The 22,935-nt window shown below is 44.3% G+C and overlaps 1 protein-coding gene across 2 annotated transcripts; it reads right to left on the reverse strand.

The window, feature by feature from the left end:
- Nucleotides 1-550: 550 nt before the first annotated feature.
- Nucleotides 551-13,992, reverse strand: LOC106569962 (tapasin). Of its 2 annotated transcripts, XM_014141751.3 has the most exons (9): nt 12,422-12,703; nt 9,968-10,150; nt 7,853-8,101; nt 7,209-7,568; nt 6,625-6,948; nt 6,254-6,352; nt 6,077-6,105; nt 4,264-4,300; nt 551-1,110 (listed from the first exon to the last, which is right to left on the reverse strand). In XM_014141751.3, the coding sequence occupies exons 1-8, from the start codon at nt 12,477-12,479 to the stop codon at nt 4,289-4,291; spliced, it is 1,314 nt and encodes a 437-aa protein (XP_013997226.3). In that variant the 5' UTR covers nt 12,480-12,703; the 3' UTR covers nt 551-1,110; nt 4,264-4,288. The 2 variants fall into 2 exon arrangements, with proteins under 2 accessions (XP_013997226.3, XP_013997227.3); XM_014141752.3 differs by lacking the exons at nt 551-1,110; nt 12,422-12,703 and adding an exon at nt 13,703-13,992 and having other exon boundaries at nt 2,987-4,300.
- Nucleotides 13,993-22,935: the final 8,943 nt, after the last annotated feature.

Raw genomic sequence — 22,935 nt, forward strand, 5'->3', positions numbered from 1 at the left:
CCGTTTTACTCTATGGATGTTCCCTGTTTTGTTCTACGGTGTTCTCCGTTTTGCTCTACGACCCCCACAAGTGTCACGAGACTTGTCTGAAATTGGTAATACTGATGTGCCAACTTCTGTCTCTAGTGTCTGAACCGTTTGGGGCGACATAAAGGCATCCTTAAACTCAAAGCAGCCCATCATTGCACAGCAGATTTTTTTCATGTTGGAAGGGGCTGCTTTTATCAAAAACTAGGGATTACAGCACCAAAATAAATTAACGCGGTTACACAGGACCAACAAATGTACAAGGTATGCATTAAAGAATCAACGTTTGTACAAGTATCGACTGACGTGACTTGATGTCCACACTCATCGCTGCTCAACTCCATTGTCGAGTTGAGTTTAGTCAGCTAGGTTAAAACCAAAGAAAAACATCAAGTAAGTATTCACATCCTTGAGTGAAGTTGTGTGGAAGCTGAAGCACCCCTAGTCAAAAGATCCTAGGATTTTCATATGATAAGTACTTCTTATCACATGACCAATAACACCAATTAAACAGGCAAAAGTGTTTTGAAGATGAACAAAGGCTTTATTACATCTCATCACAAATAGTCTTCATTTTCTCAAAGCTGTTGCTCATTCCTGACGGCACATTAATCTAACAACTCTGATGTGATGGTAGGAACATCAATAAGAAAAGAACTGTTCACAGTAGCCTATACAAGGCAAGATATAATTAAATATTACCCAAAACAAACAAAATGAAAACAATATACACACTTCCATGATGATTTAAAAAAAATCCAATTGAAAAGATTACTTTCAGAATCCATAGGAAGCAAATAATGACAGGGTTCAATCTTTAAATACAGGGTCCATTAACCAATTAGAACTACTAATAACACAACATAAAATTATCTGCATCCACAGGTACACACGCTCATATGCACAAGTCTCTTAGTCTCCTAGTGGTTAGAGGGTTGGGCCAGTAACCGAAAGGTTGCTGGATCGAATCCCTGAGCTGACAAGGTAAAAATATTTCGTTCTGCCCCTGAGCAAGGCAGTTAACCCACTGTTCCCCGGGCTCCGAAGACGTGGATGTCGATTAAGGCAGCCCCCTGCACCTCTCTGATTCAGAGGGGTTGGGTTAAATGCAGAAGACACATTTCAGTTGAAAGCATTCAGTTGTACAACTGACTAGTCCCCATTTCCCTTTCCCCTTCTTCGAGAGATTCATTCTCACACTGTTATAAAACAGTAGTTTAATTTGTCAATATTTAAATCAGTCATCTATTAAAATATCTTTACAACTAAACGGCCGGAACCAGAGCCACCTCCAGAAATAGGTGGGTTGGGGAGGGGGGGGGTGTTGACGGCAGCCACCCTCCCTTCCCTCCCTTTAGAAAAGGGGACTTTTTTTTGGTGTTGCTTGGGGTTATTTTTTGTTAAGGTGCTTCTGGGGTAGCACCTTTAAGGGGGGGGTACTGTCACGTCCTGGTCAGTATAAGGTTAATTGTTTTTGTAGTTTGGTCAGGACGTGGCAGAGGGTATTTGTTTTATGTGGTTCGGGGTGGTGTGTTTGTGTAAAGGGTGTTTGATTTAGTATTTCCGGGGTTTTGGTTGATGGTCTATGTGTTTGTATTCTATGGTTAGTCTAGTGTGTGTGTTTCTATGTTTGGTTAATTGGGGTTGGGACTCTCAGTTGAAGGCAGGTGTTGTCTATCTGCCTTTGATTGAGAGTCCCATATATTAGGGTGTGTTTGTGTATGTGATTTGTGGGTGATTGTTCTGTGTGTAGCCTTGGGCCTTACCAGACTGTTTTTTGTCGATCGTAATTATGTTTGTTATTTTGGGTGTTCATTTTGATAGTTAATAAAAGTCAAGATGAGCCTGCACATACCTGCTGCGTTTTGGTCCTCCTTCACCGACGACAAGCGTGACAGAATCACCCACCAACAAAGGACCAAGCAGCAGAAGAAGGAGCAGAGGGAATTCGAGCTGGACTGGCGGGAGAAGTGGACCTGGGAGGAAGTTCTGGACGGGGCCGGACCTTGGCACCAGGCTGAGGATTATTGCCGCCCGCAGTGGGAAATTGAGGCAGCCAAGGCAGAGAGGCGTAGGTACGAGGCCATGGACGCGCTGAGGGAGAAGCACGAGAGGCACCCCCAATAATTTTTTTGGGGGGGGCACACGGGTAGTTTGGCTAGGCGTAAGAAGAGCCGGAAGCCAGCTACCCGTGGTTATATGGAGGAGCGTATGGGGTGGAGAGCGCTATGTTTCGCTGAGGAGCGAACTATCTCACCCATACGCACGCACAGTCCGGTGCGCGTTATTCCAGCCCCTCGCAGGTGCCGTGCTAGAACGGGCATCCAGCCTGGTAGGAGGATGCCTGCGCAGCGCATCTGGTCGCCGGTACGCCTCCGAGGACCAGGCTACCCAACTCCCGCTCTACGCACGGCTACCATCAGGCCCCTGCACAGCCCAGTCTGCCCTGTACGAGCACCCCGCTCGTACAGGGCTACTAGTTCCATCCAGCCAAGGCGGGTTGTGCAGGAGGTAAGATCTAGACCGACTGTGCGCCTCCATAGCCCTGGGTTTCCAGCTCCTGTCTCTCGTGCGGACCCGGAAGTGCATCAACCCAGTCCGACTCGTCCTGTTCCCGCTCCCCGCACTAGCCTGGAGGTGCGTGTTCATAAGCTGGTATATCCGGTACCAGCACCACGCACCAGGATTATAGTGCGTCAGCCCGCCAGTCAACAGTCGTCATCAGAGCTGCCCGCCAGTCAACAGTCGTCATCAGAGCTGCCCGCCAGTCAACATCAGAGCTGCCCGCCAGTCAACAGTCGTCATCAGAGCTGCCCGCCAGTCAACATCAGAGCTGCCCGCCAGTCAACATCAGAGCTGCCCGCCAGTCAACATCAGAGCTGCCCGCCAGTCAACATCAGAGCTGCCCGCCAGTCAACATCAGAGCTGCCCGCCAGTCAACATCAGAGCTTCAGAGCTGCCCGCCAGTCAACATCAGAGCTGCCCGCCAGTCAACATCAGAGCTGCCCGCCAGTCAACATCAGAGCTGCCCGCCAGTCAACATCAGAGCTGCCCGCCAGTCAACATCAGAGCTGCCCGCCAGTCAACATCAGAGCTGCCCGCCAGTCAACATCAGAGCTGCCCGCCAGTCAACAGTCGTCATCAGAGCTGCCCGCCAGTCAACAGTCGTCATCAGAGCTGCCCGCCAGTCAACAGTCGTCATCAGAGCTGCCCGCCAGTCAACAGTCGTCATCAGAGCTGCCCGCCAGTCAACAGTCGTCATCAGAGCTGCCCGCCAGTCAACAGTCGTCATCAGAGCTGCCCGCCAGTCAACAGTCGCCAGACAGGCCAGACTGCGCTGAACTGCCGGAGTGGCCAGACTGTCCCGAGTGGCCAGACTGTCCCGAACTGCCCCCCGGCGATGCCAGACTGGCCCGACTGCCCCCCGGCGATGCCAGAGTGGCCCGACAGCCTGGAACGGCCGGAACCAGAGCCACCTCCAGAAATAGGTGGGTTGGGGAGGGGGGGGGTGTTGACGGCAGCCACCCTCCCTTCCCTCCCTTTAGAAAAGGGGACTTTTTTTTGGTGTTGCTTGGGGTTATTTTTTGTTAAGGTGCTTCTGGGGTAGCACCTTTAAGGGGGGGGTACTGTCACGTCCTGGCCAGTATAAGGTTAATTGTTTTTGTAGTTTGGTCAGGACGTGGCAGAGGGTATTTGTTTTATGTGGTTCGGGGTGGTGTGTTTGTGTAAAGGGTGTTTGATTTAGTATTTCCGGGGTTTTGGTTGATGGTCTATGTTTGTATTCTATGGTTAGTCTAGTGTGTGTTTCTATGTTTGGTTAATTGGGGTTGGGACTCTCAGTTGAAGGCAGGTGTTGTCTATCTGCCTTTGATTGAGAGTCCCATATATTAGGGTATGTTTGTGTGTGTATTTTGTGGGTGATTGTTCTGTGTTGAGCCTATGCTTTGCAGACTGTCAGTTTATCGTTCGTTTTCTTGTTGTTTTTGTATTCGTGTTGATTTAATTAAATGTTCAAAATGAACAACTGCACACCTGCTGCGTATTGGTCTACCTTTTCCGATGACGATTTCGCATTATCGTCAGAAGACGAAGATACTTGTGACATTTACAATATTCTTGTCAGAAATGTATTGTCAACTGCTGTCAGAAACTAAATATCTTATTTCCATGTACCACCTTCCACAAACTGTACACTTTTATTCCTGAAATTCCAGCTTTGTTCCATTACACACTCACCTGGAAATCCCAGGTGTTTCCACATTTACTTCACTTTCTGTAATTGAGAGAGGACAAGGATGAGCCCAATGTGTGTAAACTAACAAAACAGACAATGGGAGAAATCCAAAGATCTCATTCAAAATACACAAAAGATAATGTCATCATATTATATAGTAATCCAGGGGCTGGAGTTTTAACTAGAGGGACACAGCTTGAGATAAAAACAGTTTTGAGAAAGACAGTGTTAGCTGAGAAATATACATAGATACAGTGCATACGGAAAGTATTCAAACCTTTTCCACATTTTGTTATTTTACAGACTTATTCTAAAAGTTATTGTCCCGCCCTGACCTGAGAGCCTTTTTATGTCTCTATTTAGGTTTGGTCAGGGTATGATTTGGGTGGGCATTCTATGTTGTATTTTCTATGTTTTGTATTTCTTTGTTTTGGCCAGGTATGGCTCTCAATCAGGGACAGCTGTACTTCGTTGTTGCTGATTGAGAGCCCTTTTTCCCACCTGTCCTTGTGGGTAGTTAACTTTGTTTGTGGCACTTTGCCCTGTAAGCTTCACGGTCGTTTTGTAATGTTTATTGGTTTTGCTGGCGTTATTTCAATAAAGAGGAAAATGTACACTCACCACGCTGCACCTTGGTCTACTTCATCTGACGATCGTGACAGTTATTAAATAAAAATTGTCCTCAAATCTACACACAATACCCCATAATGACAAAGAAAACAGAAATACCTTATTTACATAAGTGGTCTCCATTCTTAAATGGAAGAAGTTTGGAACCACCAAGATTCCTCCTAGAGCTGGCCGCCCGGCCAAACTGTGCAATCGGGGGAGAAGGGCCTTGGTTGAGGAAAGTGACCAAGAACCCAATGGTCACTCTGACAGAGCTCCAGTTCCTCTGTGGAGATGGGAGAACCTTCCAGAAGGACAACCATCTCTGCAGCACTCCACTAATCAGCCCTTTATGGTAGAGTGGCCAGACGGAAGCCACTCCTCAGTAAAAGGCACATGACATTCCATTTGGAGTTTGCCAAAAGGCACCTCAGACCATGAGAAACAAGATTCTCTGTTCTGATGAAACCAAGATTGAACTCTTTGGCCTGAATGCCAAGCGTCACGTCCTGGCACCATCCTTACGGTGAAGCACGGTGGTGGCAGCATCATGCTGTGGGGATGTTTTTAAGTGGCAGGGACTGGGAGACTTGTCAGGATCGAGGGAAAGATGAACGGAGCAAAGTTTAGAGAGATCCTTGATGAAAACCTGCTCCAGAGCGCTCAGGACCTCAAACTGGGGCGAAGGTTCACCTTCCAACAGGACAACAACCCTAAGCACACAGCCAAGACAACACAGGAGTGGCTTCGAACATCTCTGGAGAGACCTGAAAATAGCTGTGCAGTGACGCTCCCCATCCAACCTGACAGAGCTTGAGAGGATCTGCAGAGAAGAATGGGAGGAACTCTCCAAATACAGGTGTGCCAAGCTTGTAGCGTCCTATCCAAGAAGACTCAAGGCTGTAATCACTGCCAAAGGTGCTTCAACAAAGTACTGAGTAAAGGGTCTGAATACTTACAGTATGTAAAAAGAATATGTCCGTTTTTTATTTAATACATTTGCAAAATTTTTCGCTTTGTCATTATGGGTTATTGTGTGTAGATTGATGAGGGGGAAAAAACGATCTAATCCATTTTAGAATAAGGCTGTAATGTAACAAAATGTGGAAAAAGTCAAGGGGTCTGAATACTTTCCAAAGGCACTGTACATAGTAGTTACATGTAAGTACAAAATATGTCTGACAACATTTATGAAAGCGTAATCACCTTCTCTTGTGTGTAAGCAACATCGGACCCTATAAAGACAAGAAAAGGACAAGCATTAGATTGACAAACAAGATCCAAATTCATTCTTTGGATGGACACAGTCGCTTTACGGCTTCAACATCTTACGTTACATTAGTGTAGTTTTTGTGTGTCTTAGTTCAAACTGATTGTAGTTACCAGAGCTAAAAGTCCAGGAGACGACCTTGATCAAACCATAGATCCCCAGGGCCACAGCAACCATCGCCATATAGTCCTCAATGGAGGGAGCACTGACACCTGATTGGGGTGAAGAGAGAGGGAGTAAATTTAAGACATACGCATGAGTGTTGTATCAAGTCAAATGTTTTTGACTTTTCAGATCAATATAATTGCATATCAGTAATTATACTAGTGTGCCTAGAGACACTGACCATAACCACAGATCTAGGATCAGATGACCTTACTCCAATCCTAACCTTTGCCTTTACAGGGATAGAAATATCTGTCTCTGAATCAATGGATAGGGGTAACATCCATAAACTTAATGCAGCTCTATTAAATTCTCTCACCAGTGATATTGAGGGTGACGCTGGCCCGCCGGGTGCCTCCACGGTGGACGGCCACACAGGTGACCTCCCCGCCGCGGCCCAGGTCTAGCTTGGCTGAATCCAACTCCACACGGCTGGTCTGGCTGTAGGTGCTGTCTGGGCCCTGTCTGTGGCCCGTCACACTGCCCTGACCCAGGGGGCTGACCCTACCGCCCGGCCCTGTTAACACCCAGTGGAACTCCAGGGAGAGGGGGTAGAATCCTGACGCCTCGCACTGCACCGTCACCACCTGGCCGGGCATGGAGAGAGGGAGCGGGGAGGGGAAGATGGAGAGGGAAGGAGGCTCTGGGAGAGATAGAGGGAGAAAGAGGAGGGAGAGAATGAGGTAAGATAGGATAATACACACTTATGGCATGTAATCGAATGACATTCAGTTGACCATGACATACCATTATAAGAATGTACTGTATAAGGAGTTGCAGTAGTTATTTCAGTGAATAAATATGTAATGACAAAGGGGTTGAGATTCTACCAAACAGTTCTGAAACAAACATTGCAATGGTTTAGTTTTGGCCGACTAAACAAGCATATTCATCTCTCCTCACCTACTATCTCCAGCTCCACTGCCACCTGAGCCAGGAGATAGGGCAAGTACACCGTGCAGATGTAGGTTCCTGAGTGGCGCACTTCAGCTTCCTGCAGGATCAGTGATGCATTTCCTGTCTCGTGCAGAGCCGTGAAGTCTAGCCCCGCTCCCTCTTCCTGGATCTCTGCAAATCGGTCTGTCTTGCCGTCGTAAGCCAGGACCAGACGGCCATCGCCCCTGAACTGGTAGCGCCACTCCACAGCGAAGCCAGAGCCAGAGAGAGGAGAAGAGGCATCCACCCAGAACCCACAGTCTAGAACAACTGGTTCCCCGAGTCTGGAACGGATCATGAAGGTTCTACTGGACACACTGAGCAGCACTGAGAGAGAGGGGTAGGAGAGAGACGTTACACTTTTAACACTACCTTACCTGTGACATTACGTGATAATGAACATCACGGGTTGCTATACTTCCTCATGGTGTGTGACAAATTAATTTCAATGATGGTTAATAATAAGTCATTATCACTGTGGTGTTGGTAACTGTATGTCATTTTGATTAGAAGTCCATCTTTATCACTTGTAATGGTTATACAGTATATGACAATCTGTCTGACGTTTACAACCCTTGCTCAAGAAGAATGTCATTCCTTTTCAATCATACCCTTGGGTTCCTTGGTTGCCGTGGGAGCCCGCATGACATTGGAGAGGCGCAGCTGTCCGTCAAAGCCCTGCAAGGCAGCAGTGTACCAGTCGGCTTGCAGGTAGATCGGACTGTGGGCAGAGTCCGTGAGTGGGACTGTCCATTGGACGGTGGATGGCTGGGGCATGAAGGGGTTGATCTCACACTGTGGCTTCTGGACTGAGCCTTCTGGTGGGTGCATAGAAGAACTGCAGAGGGTAGCTGCTGGGTCTGAGGAGAGAGGGGGAGATTTGTCTATTGAAGTTATCCTTTCAATTAAATAACATTTATTTTTCTGAAAAGCTCTGCCTAAAATGGCAACGCTCTTGTAGCCTTGTATGATTTAAATTACAGGCTTGGTGTCACACCAAATTGATTGACTGCACCTGTAACAGCCACTGGTTTGTCACTCAAATCAGGCATAATTTCTAAAGAGATTGTCCTATTTAATACAGTTGAAGTCGGAAGTTTACATACACCTTAGCCAAATACTTTTAAACTCAGTTTCACAATCCCTGACATTTAATCCTACTGAACATTCCCTGTCTTAGGTCAGTTAGGATCACCACTTTATTTTAAGAATGTGAAATGTCAGAATAATAGTAGAGAAGGATTTATTTCAGCTTTTATTTCTTTCATCACATTTCCAGTGGGTCAGAAGTTTACATACACTCAATTAGTATTTGGTAGCATTGCCTTTAAATTGTTTAACTTGGGTCAAACATTTCGGGTAGCTTCCCACAATAAGTTGGGTGAATTTTGGCCCATTCCTCCTGACAGAGCTGGTGTAGCTGAGTCAGATTTGTAGGCTTCCTTGCTTGCACACACTTTTTAAGTTCTGCCCACAAATTTTCTATAGGGTTGAGGTCAGGGCTTTGTGATGGACACTCCAATACCTTGACTTTGTTGTCCTTAAGCCATTTTGCCACAACTTTAGAAGTATGCTTGGGGTCATTGTCCATTTGGAAGACCCTATTTGCGACCAAGCTTTAACTTCCCTGACTGATGTCTTGAAATGTTGCTTCAATATATCCACATAAGTTTTGTTCCTCATGATGCCATCTATTTTGTGAGGTGCACCAGTCCCTCCTGCAGCAAAGCACCACCACAACATGATGCTGCCACCCCCGTGCTTCACGGTTGGGATGGTGTTCTCTGGCTTGCAAGCCTCCCCCCTTTTCCTCCAAACATAACGATGGTCATTATGGCCAAACAGTTCTATTTTTGTCTCATCAGACCAGAGGACATTTCTCCAAAAAGTACGATCTCTGTCCCCATATGCAGTTGCAAACTGTAGTCTGGCTTTTTTATGGCGGTTTTAGAGCAGTGGCTTCTTAGTGCTGAGCGGCCTTTCAGGTTATGTCAATATAGGACTTGTTTTACTGTGGATATAGATACTTTTGTACCTGTTCCTCCAGCATCTTCACAAGGTCCTTTGCTGTTGTTCTGGGATTGATTTGCACTTTTCGCACCAAAGTACGTTCATCTCTAGGGGACAGAACGTGTCTCCTTCCTGAGCGGTAGGATGGCTGCATTGTCCCATGGTGTTTATACTTGCATACTATTGTTTGTACAGATGAACGTGGTACCTTCAGGTGTTTGAAAATTGCTCCCAAGGATGAACCAGACTTGTGGAGGTCTACAATTGTTTTTCAAGGGTCTTGGCTGATTTCTTTTGATTTTTCCATGATGTCAAGTGAAGAGGCACTGAGTTTGAAGGTAGGCCTTGAAATACATCCACAGGTACACCTCCAACTGACTCAAATTATGTCAATTAGCCTATCAGAAGCTTCTAAAGCCATGACATCATTTTCTGGAATTTTCCAAGCTGTTTAAAGGCATAGTCAACTTAGTGTATGTAAACTTCTGACCCACTGGAATTGTGATACAGTGAATTATAAGTGAAATAATCTGTCTGTAAACAATTATTTGAACAATTACTTGTGTCATGCATGAAGTAGATGTCTTAACCGACTTGCCAAAACTATAGTTTGTTAACAATAAATTTGTGGAGTGGTTGAAAAACAAGTTTTAATGACTCCAACCTAAGTGTATGTAAACTTCCGACTTCAACTGTATATAACGATAAATACTGACCAGTGACGTAGTAGACTCTATCATGGTCTGTAGATGGTCCCTGCTTTGATCTGGTTTCTTCACTGTCTGGGTCTGTATTGATGTAAAGTAGTGACTTCTCCTGGCTCATAGCAGCATGGAAGCCCCCACCTGGTTTCTCCTGGACAAACCAGCACTCCAGAACTGGACAACTTGCTCCATAGACTGGAAGAGAGAAGGATGAGGGAGTTGTGTGAATGTGAAGCCAACCAATGTGGGTATGTGAAAAAACAGAATTAAATAGAACAAAACTGTATCTCTATGGGTGAAGTGATGTAGACTACTGTAGAATATGGATGGGTATGAAAAGGCAATCAGAATAGAAACAAGTTATTGAGTAATGATACATGCTTAGCATTAAGACTGTGAAAATAACTCTAAATCTCTATTCAACTGCATGTAAATGAATATGCCAGCTTTATATAGGGCTGTTTTCCCGTGTGCATTTTCTACAAGGTATATACACTGCTCAAAAACATAAAGGGAACACTTAAACAACACAATGTAACTCCAAGTCAATCACACTTCTGTGAAATCAAACTGTCCACTTAGGAAGCAACACTGATTGACAATAAATTTCACATGCTGTTGTGCAAATGGAATAGACAACAGGTGGAAATTATAGGCAATTAGCAAGACACCCCCAATAAAGGAGTGGTTCTGCAGGTGGGGACCACAGACCACTTCTCAGTTCCTATGCTTCCTGGCTGATGTTTTGGTCACTTTTGAATGCTGGCGGTGCTTTCACTGTAGTGGTAGCATGAGACGGAGTCTACAACCCACACAAGTGGCTCAGGTAGTGCAGCTCATCCAGGATGGCACATCAATGCGAGCTGTGGCAAGAAGGTTTGCTGTGTCTGTCAGCGTAGTGTCCAGAGCATGGAGGCGCTACCAGGAGAAAGGCTAGTACATCAGGAGACGTGGAGGAGGCCGTAGGAGGGCAACAACCCAGCAGCAGGACCGCTACCTCCGCCTTTGTGCAAGGAGGAGCAGGAGAAGCACTGCCAGAGCCCTGCAAAATGACCTCCAGCAGGCCACAAATGTGCATGTGTCTGCTCAAACGGTCAGAAACAGACTCCATGAGGGTGGTATGAGGGCCCGACGTCCACAGGTGGGGTTTGTGCTTACAGCCCAACACCGTGCTGGATGTTTGGCATTTGCCAGAGAACACCAAGATTGGCAAATTCGCCACTGGCGCCCTGTGCTCTTCACAGATGAAAGCAGGTTCACACTGAGCACGTGACAGACGTGACAGAGTCTGGAGACGCGGTGGAGAACGTTCTGCTGCCTGCAACATCCTCCAGCATGACCGGTTTGGCGGTGGGTCAGTCATGGTGTGGGGTGGCATTTCTTTGGGGGGCTGCACAGCTCTCCATGTGCTCGCCAGAGGTAGCCTGACTGCCATTAGGTACCGAGATGAGATCCTCAGACCCCTTGTGAGACCATATGCTGGTGCAGTTGGCCCTGGGTTCCTCCTAATGCAAGACAATGCTAGACCTCATGTGGCTGGAGTGTGTAAGCAGTTCCTGCAAGAGGAAGGCATTGATGGTATGGACTGGCCCGCCCGTTCCCCAGACCTGAATCCAATTGAGCACATCTGGGACATCATGTCTCGCTCCATCCACCAACGCCACGTTGCACCACAGACTGTCCAGGAGTTGGCGGATGCTTTAGTCCAGGTCTGGGAGGCGATCCCTCAGGAGACCATCCGCCACCTCCTTGACCTCCCTACAACGCATTCCAAGGCGTTGTAGGGAGGTCAAACAGGCATGTGGAGGCCACACACACTACTGAGCCTAATTTTCACTCGTTTTAAGGACATTACATCAAAGTTGGATCAGCCTGTAGTGTGGTTTTCCACTTTAATTTTGAGTGTGACTCCAAATCCAGACCTCCATGGGTTGATAAATTGGATTTCCATTGATTATTTTTAAGTGATTTTGTTGTCAGCACATTCTCAACTATGTAAAGAAAAAAGTATTTAATAAAATTATTTCTTTCATTCAGATCTAGGATGTGTTGTTTAAGTGTTCCCTTTATTTTTTTGAGCAGTATATTATGCAAAGTATCTATTCTTAAATCAGCAGTTAAACCAATAACAAAGCGACCTCCCCACCACTGTTTCAGGGGAATGGGGCTGGAGAAATGCGACCACTCTAGATTATATTTTGTGGGATACGACATTTGAACTAAACTCATGATCCATTTATAAATTATATTCTTCAAGAATCAATGGGTACATATCATTAATTTATAAGTCCAAAAATGAATGTAGCAGCTGCTGATTGCCCCTTTAACTCAATAAAGTTTTTTTCATTTATTGTAATTAGCTACAACCTAAGGTTAATTGAGTATACAGAAGATACAGTAACAGTGCCACCAGTAACACATCCATCACCATATCAAATGTGCAGTAAGAAAAGCTGACCAATTTACCGTGCATGAAGTAACTAAAGGCAAGAAAGGATTGCAATATTGTTGATATATTGGTCATGTTAGTTTTCGACAGTGTCCTCGACTATTCTGTAGTCTGATGGATAAGAAAAAATTTGGAGAAATATGTCTTCAGAGTTCCACTGTAACTCCCCACAGCAAACTCTACTTTCACTTTCATTTTGCAGACAGACACTGACATGCGCATAGCCAGACGAGACATAGACAAAGCACCATGTTATACAGTAAAAACAAAAATAGTCCAGTATGTACGGTTTAGAAACTACGGAAGAGTATTAGGGCCAAGTGAAGAGGAAAAAAAATAAACAGTGACAGCTGGTACTTTGATTATTATTTTTTGCAATATAGTACTTTAAAAAACTGGAAATATTTCTAGAATAAAGTGGCAATATTTCAACTTCGAGAAAAAAAAGTCGAAATAACATTTCGTGAATAAATTGGCAATATTTCAAGCATAAACTCGACATTTAATTTCGTGAATAAAGTCAAAATGTTTAGAATAAAGTCGCAGTTCTATTTCAATATTAGCGCAGGGTATTTGGTTAAATGCATGTCTCCCTGGCTGCCTTTTGCTGTGCGCGCCACCGTTGAAATGCCTGAGGTTGTCTCTTTTTGCACATAATAACCATAATAACCATAAGTAGGCCTATTAGGACCTGGAATAAGTTGTGAAGAAATAAAGAAACTCAGTGGTAAAAATAAGTCAATACACTGATTTTATGAGGGACAAATGCAAAAACGTGAAAAATAAATTGAGTTCCAAACTCAAGAGAGCTTGTGCACACATTGCAGAATGCACAATCAACACAAGATGGCGCTCCAACACTGCACCGCTCACAAGAATGGTCAAGATCACATAATTTCTAAAGAAACAAGGATTTAGGGAATCTGTGGACAACAAACGGAACAGTACAGCTCAAGAGAACTATTTCATGTCACGCACGCACACACAGATTTGTGATGACAGGCAACTTCTACGTGACGGAGTATGGTGAAGTTGCCTTAAAAACGCTGATCTTAGGTCAGTTTAGAATCTTCCCCACAATGGTTAAGATTAGGGGGGAGGAGAAGCTGATCCTAGATCTGTACCTTGAGGAAACTTTTCCACGGAGCTACAAAGACAAACAAAAGTCAACCCAAGTGCTATATACTAACTGAACTTGATTTGGTTATCCTCTTCACACACATACCAGAACACACTGTGGGAGTGGCAACAATTCCAGAACAGATTTTAATTGGGGAGAAAAAATGAGAAATAATTACCAAAGATGACTTGGTTGGATGTGTAGGCCTGTTACTGTAGTTATGATCAAAGAGTTTCAGCCAGTGTCCACTGGCTCTGTTCTAGTTCTTTCAGTAGCCTGAAGTCGTTGTGACACAAAACCCCTTTTTAAGTGAAAATAATGTAGGCTAACAAACAAATAATGTGTCAATGTAATAGTCCAACATCCCACACAGCAGTTTGGATATGAAAACCATGTACTATATAGGCTCCTAGACTAGATGTGTCAGTGTGTCGGACATCTCACGATGGAGGGTAGATAGACACAAGATGGCTGCATACTGACTCTCTTTCAGGAAAGGGTGTAGGATTTACCTCAACAGTGTTTGACTCCACCCTCCTCTGTATGTGTGTTTCTGTGTTTCTGTGTGTGTGTACACAGTACTTTCCATTGCATTTCTATGATGTATTATTTTATTGCTGTTTTTCAATGTGATGATATAAAATAATTTAATATTAAATGGAGCTAAATCCAACATGATGCGCCTCCTTCAATGGGTTACATACAGTACGCCAAATAAATTCCATAGACCTTAGCCTGAGATACATATAGCTCTATTATGTCATCCTCCCAAACCACAAGCCCCCTGAGAATACTATAGAAAGAATAAATTGTTTCTCCTTTTTCATGTCAAAATAATCCTCCTCCTGATTTGAGTCAAGGCCATTGTAAGAACTAGGCCTGCAAGACCTAGTGGGCTCCCGAGTGGTGCAACGGTCTAAGGCTCTGCATCTCAGTGCATCTCATCTCAGTCACTCATGTTGTGTGATGTCTGCAGTAGAAATACAGGATTCTGTCACGTCCTGACTATAGTAAGATGTTATTTTCTATGGTAGAGTAGGTCAGGGCGTGACAGGGGGTGTTTTTCTATGTTTTGTATTTCTATGTTCAGGTTCTAGTTTTGTATTTCTATGTTGGGTTTGTTTGGGATGATCTCCAATTAGAGGCAGCTGGTCCTCGTTGTCTCTAATTGGAGATCATACTTAAGTAGGTTTTTTTTTTTCCACCTGGGTTTGTGGGAGATTCATTTTGAGTAGTGTGTGTGTGTGTGTGTGTGTGTGTGTGTGTGTGTGTGTGTGTGTGTGTGTGTGTGTGTGTGTGTGTGTGTGTGTGTGTGTGTGTGTGTGTGTGTGTGTGTGTGTGTGTGTGTGCGCCACCTCTGCGTGCGCCACCTCTGCGTCAAGGTTTGTTGTTTTTTTGTCATTCAGTTTATTTATGTATTGCATAGTTTCACAGTATAAATAAAATGTGGAACGACACACACGCTGCACTTTGGTCCGCTCATTCCTATGACAACCGTGACAGATTCAGAATACTGTCAAACATGATGTTCTCTTGTAATATTTAATCAAACCAAACGAGTCAGTCAATAACATCACTTTCATCTCTATGTTTCAGGCTTTTTTCAGGCCAACAGTGATCGCCTACTTTCATGTCGCTTGCTATTCTGAAGAGATCACTGAAATTTAAAGAAAATGCTTTATCTTGTAGTTGTTCATTATTTGTTATGACTTTTTAGATATATTTTGTTTGACGGTATCCATTTTAGAATGTGATTGTTTTTTTCCCCTTGTATCTTCTGATGTTGGTTCCAACTCCTCCAACAACTCTGCTTCAAAAGACATGAGGTTTCTCCCTCACTAATCAAACAGGTGAATATCTCTCTGGGTGTCTTTGAAACACCAATGTCAACTTTCTCACCAATCTCCTATTGACGTGAATTCATGTCATGATGTACTCAGGTTTGAGTTACTAGTGGATATCTCAAGTTAGGATTTTTTCAGTGGACTACGCTTTACTATAGTTTTTTTAATCGCTTTGTGATTTGGCACATTTTCTAAACTCAACTCCAAGCTGGTAACACTTGCAGCCAGTGTTTCACCACACGACCATTGATCCAAAATATAAGTTTACTGTGAAATATAATGAGTACATTGGATTAATCACCAAAACATAATGATATCTTAATGTAGTTATTTTAACAACCAATTAATCCAATAGAAACAAATGTAAGAGACTTGTTCCAAAATTGCCCTTTAAACGTAGTATGCTAGCTACAGTACTGTATATTACAGTACATTATAGTTTCACATTAGGGAATACACTTGCCTACCCATAAAAATTGACTGAACATCACATTTCCATAATTTATATCCCATGTGTGATCATTGAAGACATCTTTCATAATGAAATTAAATGAAAGAAACAATATTTAGCAGGCACTAGTTAGCATATTTCCGTATTGTAATGGTCCTGTAAGTGGCTCAGTTTGTAAGAGCATGGCACTAGCAACACCAGAGTTTGTCAGTTTGATTCCTACTCAGGTCACAAAATTTGTGGATATTGTTTTTTTTACAGTACTGTATTGGCCAAAGCAATTTTAGTAATGCAATGTGAACACCTCCAACTTCATCCTGGATTCATGTTTACTGTAAAGGGGATGCATTTCTTTCTTGTTTTGGACTTTCTGGATTATTTGCGTATTGGTATTGATATTGTATTACTGCACTGTAGGAGCTAGAAACAAAAGCATTTCGCTAAACCTGCTGTAACATCTGCTAATCTGTGTACGTGACCAATAAACTTTGATTTGATTCGTTACATACGGTACATCTCTGATCTTGTCAATATCAGATTTTTGCATGAGGCACCAGACACTGACTGGTTTTGAAATTGTTGCATGTTGTGTTTATATTTATGCCCATAGGGAAGAAGCAGGGGGAGGGGTCCATAGGGGAGTAGCAGAGGGGAGCAGGTAGCTGACTAGTGGTGGCTATTCAGCAGCCTGATGGTCTGAGGGTAGAAACTATTGGCCAGTCTTCCAGTTTTTGCCATGATGCTCCTGTACTGCCCGCGTCTGAGTCATTGAATTCCACAACAACTACCTAATACACACAAATCTAAAGAGATGGAATAAGAATAAGTACATATAAATATACGGATGTGCGATGGCCAAGCGGCATAGGCAAGATGCAGTAGATGGTATAAGATACAGTATATACATACGAGATGAGTAATGTAAGACATGTCAACATTATTAAAGTGGCATTGTTTAAAGTGACTAGTGATCAATCAAATGTATTTATAAAGCCCTTCTTACATCAGCTGATGTCACAAAGTGCTGTACAGAAACCCAGCCTAAAAGCCCAAACAGCAAGCAGGTGTAGAAGCACGGTGGCTAGGAAAGACTCCCTAGAAAGGCCAGAACCTAGGAAGGAACCAGGCTATGAGGGGTGGCCAGTCCTCTTCTGGCTGTGATGTGTGGTGATTATAACAGAACATGGCCAAGATGTTCAAATGTTCATAGATGACCAGCAGGGTCAAATAATAATCCCAGTGGTTGTCGAGGGTGCAACAGGTCAGCACCTCAGGGGTAAATGTCAGTTGGCTTTTCATAGCCGATGTCGTGTCTTTGGGGTACCATTAAATTGAAGACATGTTTATCAATTAACTCCCTGTAATTACTATCACGCGATTAAACTGATTAATCGTTTAATTGTAATCAACTAGGAGATCGGGGCACCAAGGAAAATATTCAGATTACAAAGTTATAATTTTCCTAATATAACTTTCCTATATTATAATATAGGCCGATTATCTTCTGGTTTAAATGGCGTATTTTACCTCTCGTCCAGTCTCATTCCAAACGTCGTAAATTGTTGTATCTGCACGAACCCAGTCTTTACTAAAATCATCCATACATCAATTGTCTTAAAATCATTTATTTACTACACTAAGTAATTAACAGAAAACATACAAACAGTAATTATTGTCACAAAGGATTGGTATAGTAATGTGCCCTAATGGCTAACAGGCAGGTCGGCCTGTTGAACAATGGATCATAAAAGGTCAGCTGTGGCACACAGAGTTCATTAATATTAACAATTGACAATTGAAGGCTCGCTCATTCGGGAACAATTGCAATCAATATGTATTTACGCTCATGTGTCGTCGGGATCCTTGTTCGAGCGTCGTTCTGATGGAGAGTTCTCTCTCTCTCTCTCTCTCGGTTAGAATGGATCTTTCAAAGCGACATTCATTAATGTCGTTATAGAATGGATGTTTCGTTGGTCTTCGCGTTCGATGATATAATTTACTTAGCTGCAGACTAATAATTAATATCAAAGACTTGTTCTTATTCTGTCGGTCTCGATAGTCTAAAAGTTAACCACGTGGTGTAGTTCACTTTCAGTAGAGGAATTGGATGGTAAAACCTACTGGCCAACTCACTAATGGAGTGGAGGCCTGGTCTGGAGAAATGTAAATCAGGGTGGGTTTTATAGGTGACCCTAGAACAGGCTTGTCAAATGACGCCTGGTCCTGTCTGTGTCCCTGGGGGGTGTGCTGATGACTGAGTTAAGCTTAGTACAGTAATACAATTCTATCACATTAACATCAGTACATAGCATCTCAATGTATTACAAATAGCTTTATCCTTATTAATACATTTTATACAACCATTATGATGCAAGTCTCATCGCTGAGGCTATTATATAAACAGTTTTATGGTAATATGGCTATATTGTCTCTTCTGAGTATCACAAAATTGTACCAAGCGGACCAGTTCGTAGCTGGATTCTTCACCAATCTTCCATACCTTCTCCAGAACACACATGTCGCTCGGTTCTCCAATTCTATGAGTTGGAAGAATTTCCCTTGTCTCTCTATGAAACATGTGGTAGGAGATTATCCTCTTAGAGTTTTTACAACCCTTTCACACAGGGCCTGGGTTGGGGGGGAAGGTAGGTTGGGGGATGGTACAAAGGGGAGGGGGTCAACTGTCCTTCCTATACCCAAAGAGGCCAACGTCATGACACCGATCATTCAGAGTATCTCTACCGCTCCTGCAGTCTCTAGAGAGTTGAAAACAACAGGTCTGGTACAGGTAGCACATCCGGTGAACAGGTCAGGGTTCCATAGCCGCAGGCAGAACAGTTGAAACTGGAGCAGCAGCATGGCCAGGTACTCCTGAGGCCAGGTAGTCCTGAGGCATGGTCCTAGGGCTCAGGTCCTGAGAGAGAGAGTCACAGTTGTCGCAGCAGTATGTGCACTCATCTTGTTTTTATTGAGGACAAAGAAGGTAAACCAAAACAAAAAAAAACACAACGACGACTAACAGGCCGGTAAGGCAACAAAGCTATACCCAGCACAATCTCCCACAAAAAACCCATGAAAACAAACTCCTACTTATAGGACCTTCTATCAGAAGCAACGATAACCAGCTGCTTCCAATTGAAGGTCCAACCCCAATAAACTAAACATAGAAATAGACTAGACTAAACAGAACATAGAAATACTCTAACATAGAACAGTGCCCAAAAACCCCGGAATACATAAATCAAACACCCCTCTACATAGACACACACCCCGAACCACATAAACCAAATACCCCCTGCCACGTCCTGACCAAACTACAATAACAAATAACCCCTATACTGGTCAGGACGTGACAGAGAGAGAGAGAGAGAAAGCAAGAAAAAGAGAGAGAGAACTATAGAGAGCATACTTAAATTCACACAGGACACCAGATAAGACAGGAGAAATACTCCAGATAACAGACTGACCCTAGCCCCCCGACACAAACTACTGCAGCATAAATATTGGAGCCTGAGACAGGAGGGGTCGGGAGACACTGTGGCCCCGTCCGACGATACCCCTGGACAGGGCCAAACAGGCAGGATGTAACCCCATGATCCATTTATTAAAGTGGCCAATGATTTGAGCCTCTATGTAGAGATTGCTGTTTAGCAGTCTGATGGCCTTGAGATAGAAGCAATAGCTCAATCTCTTTTTTTCAGGCCCCAGCTTTGATGCACCTGTATTGACCTCGCCTTCTGGATGGTAGCAGGGTGAACAGGCAGTGGCTCGAGTGGTTGTTGTCCTTGATGATCTTTTTGGCCTTCCTGTGACAACAGGTGCTATAGGTGTCCTGGAGGGCAGGTAGTTTGACCCCGGTGATGCGTTGTGCAGGCCGCACCAGCCTCTGGAGAGCTTTGCGTTTGAGGGCAGGGCAGTTATCGTACCAGGCGGTGATACAGCCCGACAGGATGCTCTCAATTGTGCATCTGTAAAAGTTTGTCAGGGTTTTAGGTGACAAGCCAAATTTCTTCAGCCTCCTGAGGTTGAAGAGGCGCTGTTGCGCCTTCTTCACCACACTGTCTGTGTGGGTGGACCATTTCAGTTTGTCTGTGATGTGTACGCCCGAGGAACTTAAAACTTTCCACCTTCTCCACTACTGTCCCTTCGATGTGGATAGGGGGGTGCTCCTAGTGCTGTTTCCTGAAGTCCACGATCATCACCTTTGTTTTGTTGACGTTGAGTGAGAGGTTGTTTTCCTGACACCACACTCCGAATGCCCTCACCTTCTCCCTGTGTCATCTGCAAACTTGATGATTGAGTTGGAGGCATGCATGGCCACGCAGTCATGGGTGAACAGGGAGTACAGGAGGGGGCTGAGCACGCATCTTTGTGGGGCCAAAGTGTTGAGGGTCAGCGAAGTGGAGATGTTGTTTCCTACCTTCACCACCTGGGGACGGCCCGTCGGAAAATCCAGGACCCAATTGCACAGGGTTGAGACCCAGGGCCTCAAGCTTAATGATGAGCTTGGAGGGTACTACGGTGTTGAATGCTGAGCTGTAATCAATTAATAGGATTCTTACATAGGTATTCCTCTTGTCCAGATGGGATAGGGCAGTGTGCAGTGTGATGGCGATTGCATCATCTGTTGACCTGTTGGGGCGGTATGCAAACTGAAGTGGGTCTAGGGTGGCAGGTAAGGTGGAGGTGATATGATCCTTGATTAATCTCTCTAAGCACTTCATGATGACAGAAGTGAGTGCTATGGGGCGATAGTCATTTAGTTCAGTTATCTTTGCCTTCTTGGGTACAGGAACAATGGTGGTCATCTTGAAGCATGTGGGGACAGCAGACTGGTATAAGGAGCGATTGAATATGTTGGTGTTGTGACGTGGCTGGTTTTCTTTTTGTAGTCCGTAATTGCCTGTAGACCCTGCCACATAAGTCTTGTGTCTGAGTCGTTGAATTTCGACTCCACTTTGTCCCTATACTGACATTTCGCTTGTTTGATTGCCTTGCGGAGAGAATAACTACACTGTTTATATTCGGCCATATTCCCAGTCCTCTTTCCATGGTTAAATGCGGTGGTTCGCAGCTTTCAGTTTTGCGCGAATTCCGCCATCCATCCACGGTTTCTGGTTAGGGTAGGTTTTTAATAGTCACAGTGGGTACAACATCTCCAATGCACTTCCTTATCAACTCAAGATGGAGTCATGGTCAGATTTGCAGAAGAGAGGGCCTTGTATGTATCGCAGAAGTTAGAGTAGCAGTGGTCCAGTGTATTGCCCGCGCGAGTGCTGCATTCAATATGCTGATAGAATTTAGGTAGCTTTGTTCTCAAATTTGCTTTGTTAAAATCCCCAGCTACAATAAATGCAGCCTCAGGATATATGGTTTCCAGTTTACATAGAGTCCAGTGAAGTTCCTTGAGGGCCGTCGTGGTATCTGCTTGAGGGGGTATATACACAGCTGTGATGATAACTGAAGAGAATTATCTTCAGAGATAATATGGTTGGCATTTGATTGAAAGGAATTCTAGGTCAGGTGAACAGAAGGACTTGAGTTCCTTTATGTTATGATTACACCATGAGTCGTTAATCATGAAGCATACACCCCTCCCTTCTTCTTCCCAGAGAGATGTTTATATCTGTCGGTGCAACACATGAAGAAACCCGGTGGCTGTACCAACATATCCCGAGAGAGCCATGTTTCTGTGAAACAGAGAATGTTACAATCTCTAATGTCTCTCTGGAAGGCAACCATTGCCCTAATTTCATCCACCTTGTTGTCTAGAGACTGGACATTGGCGAGTAGTATACTAGGAAGTGGTGGGTGTTGTGCACGCCTTCGAAGTCTGACCAGGAGGCCGCTCCGTCTACCTCTTCTGCTGTGATGTTGTTTTGGGTCGACCTTAGATCCAATGTCCTGGGTGGTGGTCCGAACAAAGGATGTTGGTAAGTTGACGTCGCTCTTATATTCAGTAGTTCTTCCCGGCTGTATGTAATAACACTTAAGATTTTCTGGGATAACAATGTAAGTAATAATACATAAAAAAACGAAATACTGCATAGTTTCCTAAAAACTCGAAGCGAGGCGACCATCTCTGTCGGCACCATCTTAACAGCATATACACTGCATTCGGAAAGTATTCATTTTTTCAATATTTTGTTACGTTACAGCCTGAATCTAAAATGGGTTAAAACAAAAATGTCCTCATCAATCTACACGCAATATCCCATAATGACAAAGCAAAAACAGGTTTTTAGAATTTTTTTGCAAATGTATAAAAATACAAAACTTAAATATTTACACCTTCGGCAGCAATTACAGCCTCAAGTCTTCTTGGGTATGATGCTACAAGCTTGGCACACCTGTATTTGGGGAGTTTTTCCCATTCTTCTCTGCAGATCCTCTAAAGCTCTGTCAGGTTGGATGGGGAGTGTCACTGCACATCTATTTACAGGTCTCTCCAGAGATGTTCGATCGGGTTCAAGTCCGGGCTCTGGCTGGGCCACTCAAGGACATTCAGAGACTTGTTCCGAAGCCAAACCTGCGTTCTCTTGGTTGTGGGGTTAGGGTCATTGTCCTGTTTGAAAGTGAACCTTCACCCCAGTCTGAGGTCCTAAATGCTCTGGAGCAGGTTTTCATCAAGGATCTCTCTGTACTTTGCCCCATTCATATTTCCCTCGATCCTGACTAGTCTCCCAGTCCCTGCCATTGAAAAACATCCCCACATGAAGCATGCGGTGAAGCATGCTGTCACCACCATGCTTCACTGAAGGGACTGTGCCAGGTTTCCTCCAGACGTGATGCTTGGCATTCAGGCCAAAGAGTTCAATCTTGATTTCATCATACCAGAGAATCTTGTTTCTCATGGTCTGGGAGTCTTTAGGTGCCTTTTGGCAAACTCCAAGTGGGATTTCATGTGCCTTTTACCGAGGAGTGGCCTCCGTCTGGCCACTCTACCATAAAGGCCTGTTTGGTGGAGTGCTGCAGAGATGGTTGTCCTTCTGGAAGTTTCTCCCATTTTACAGAGGAACTCTAGAGCTCTGTCAGAGTGACCATCAGGTTCTTGGTCACCTCCCTGACCAAGGCCCTTCTCCCCCGATTGCTCATTTTGGCTGGGCGGCCATCTCT

This window comes from Salmo salar, chromosome 14, assembly GCF_965601325.2.
Source record: "Salmo salar chromosome 14, fSalSal1, whole genome shotgun sequence".
Lineage (NCBI taxonomy): Eukaryota > Metazoa > Chordata > Actinopteri > Salmoniformes > Salmonidae > Salmo > Salmo salar.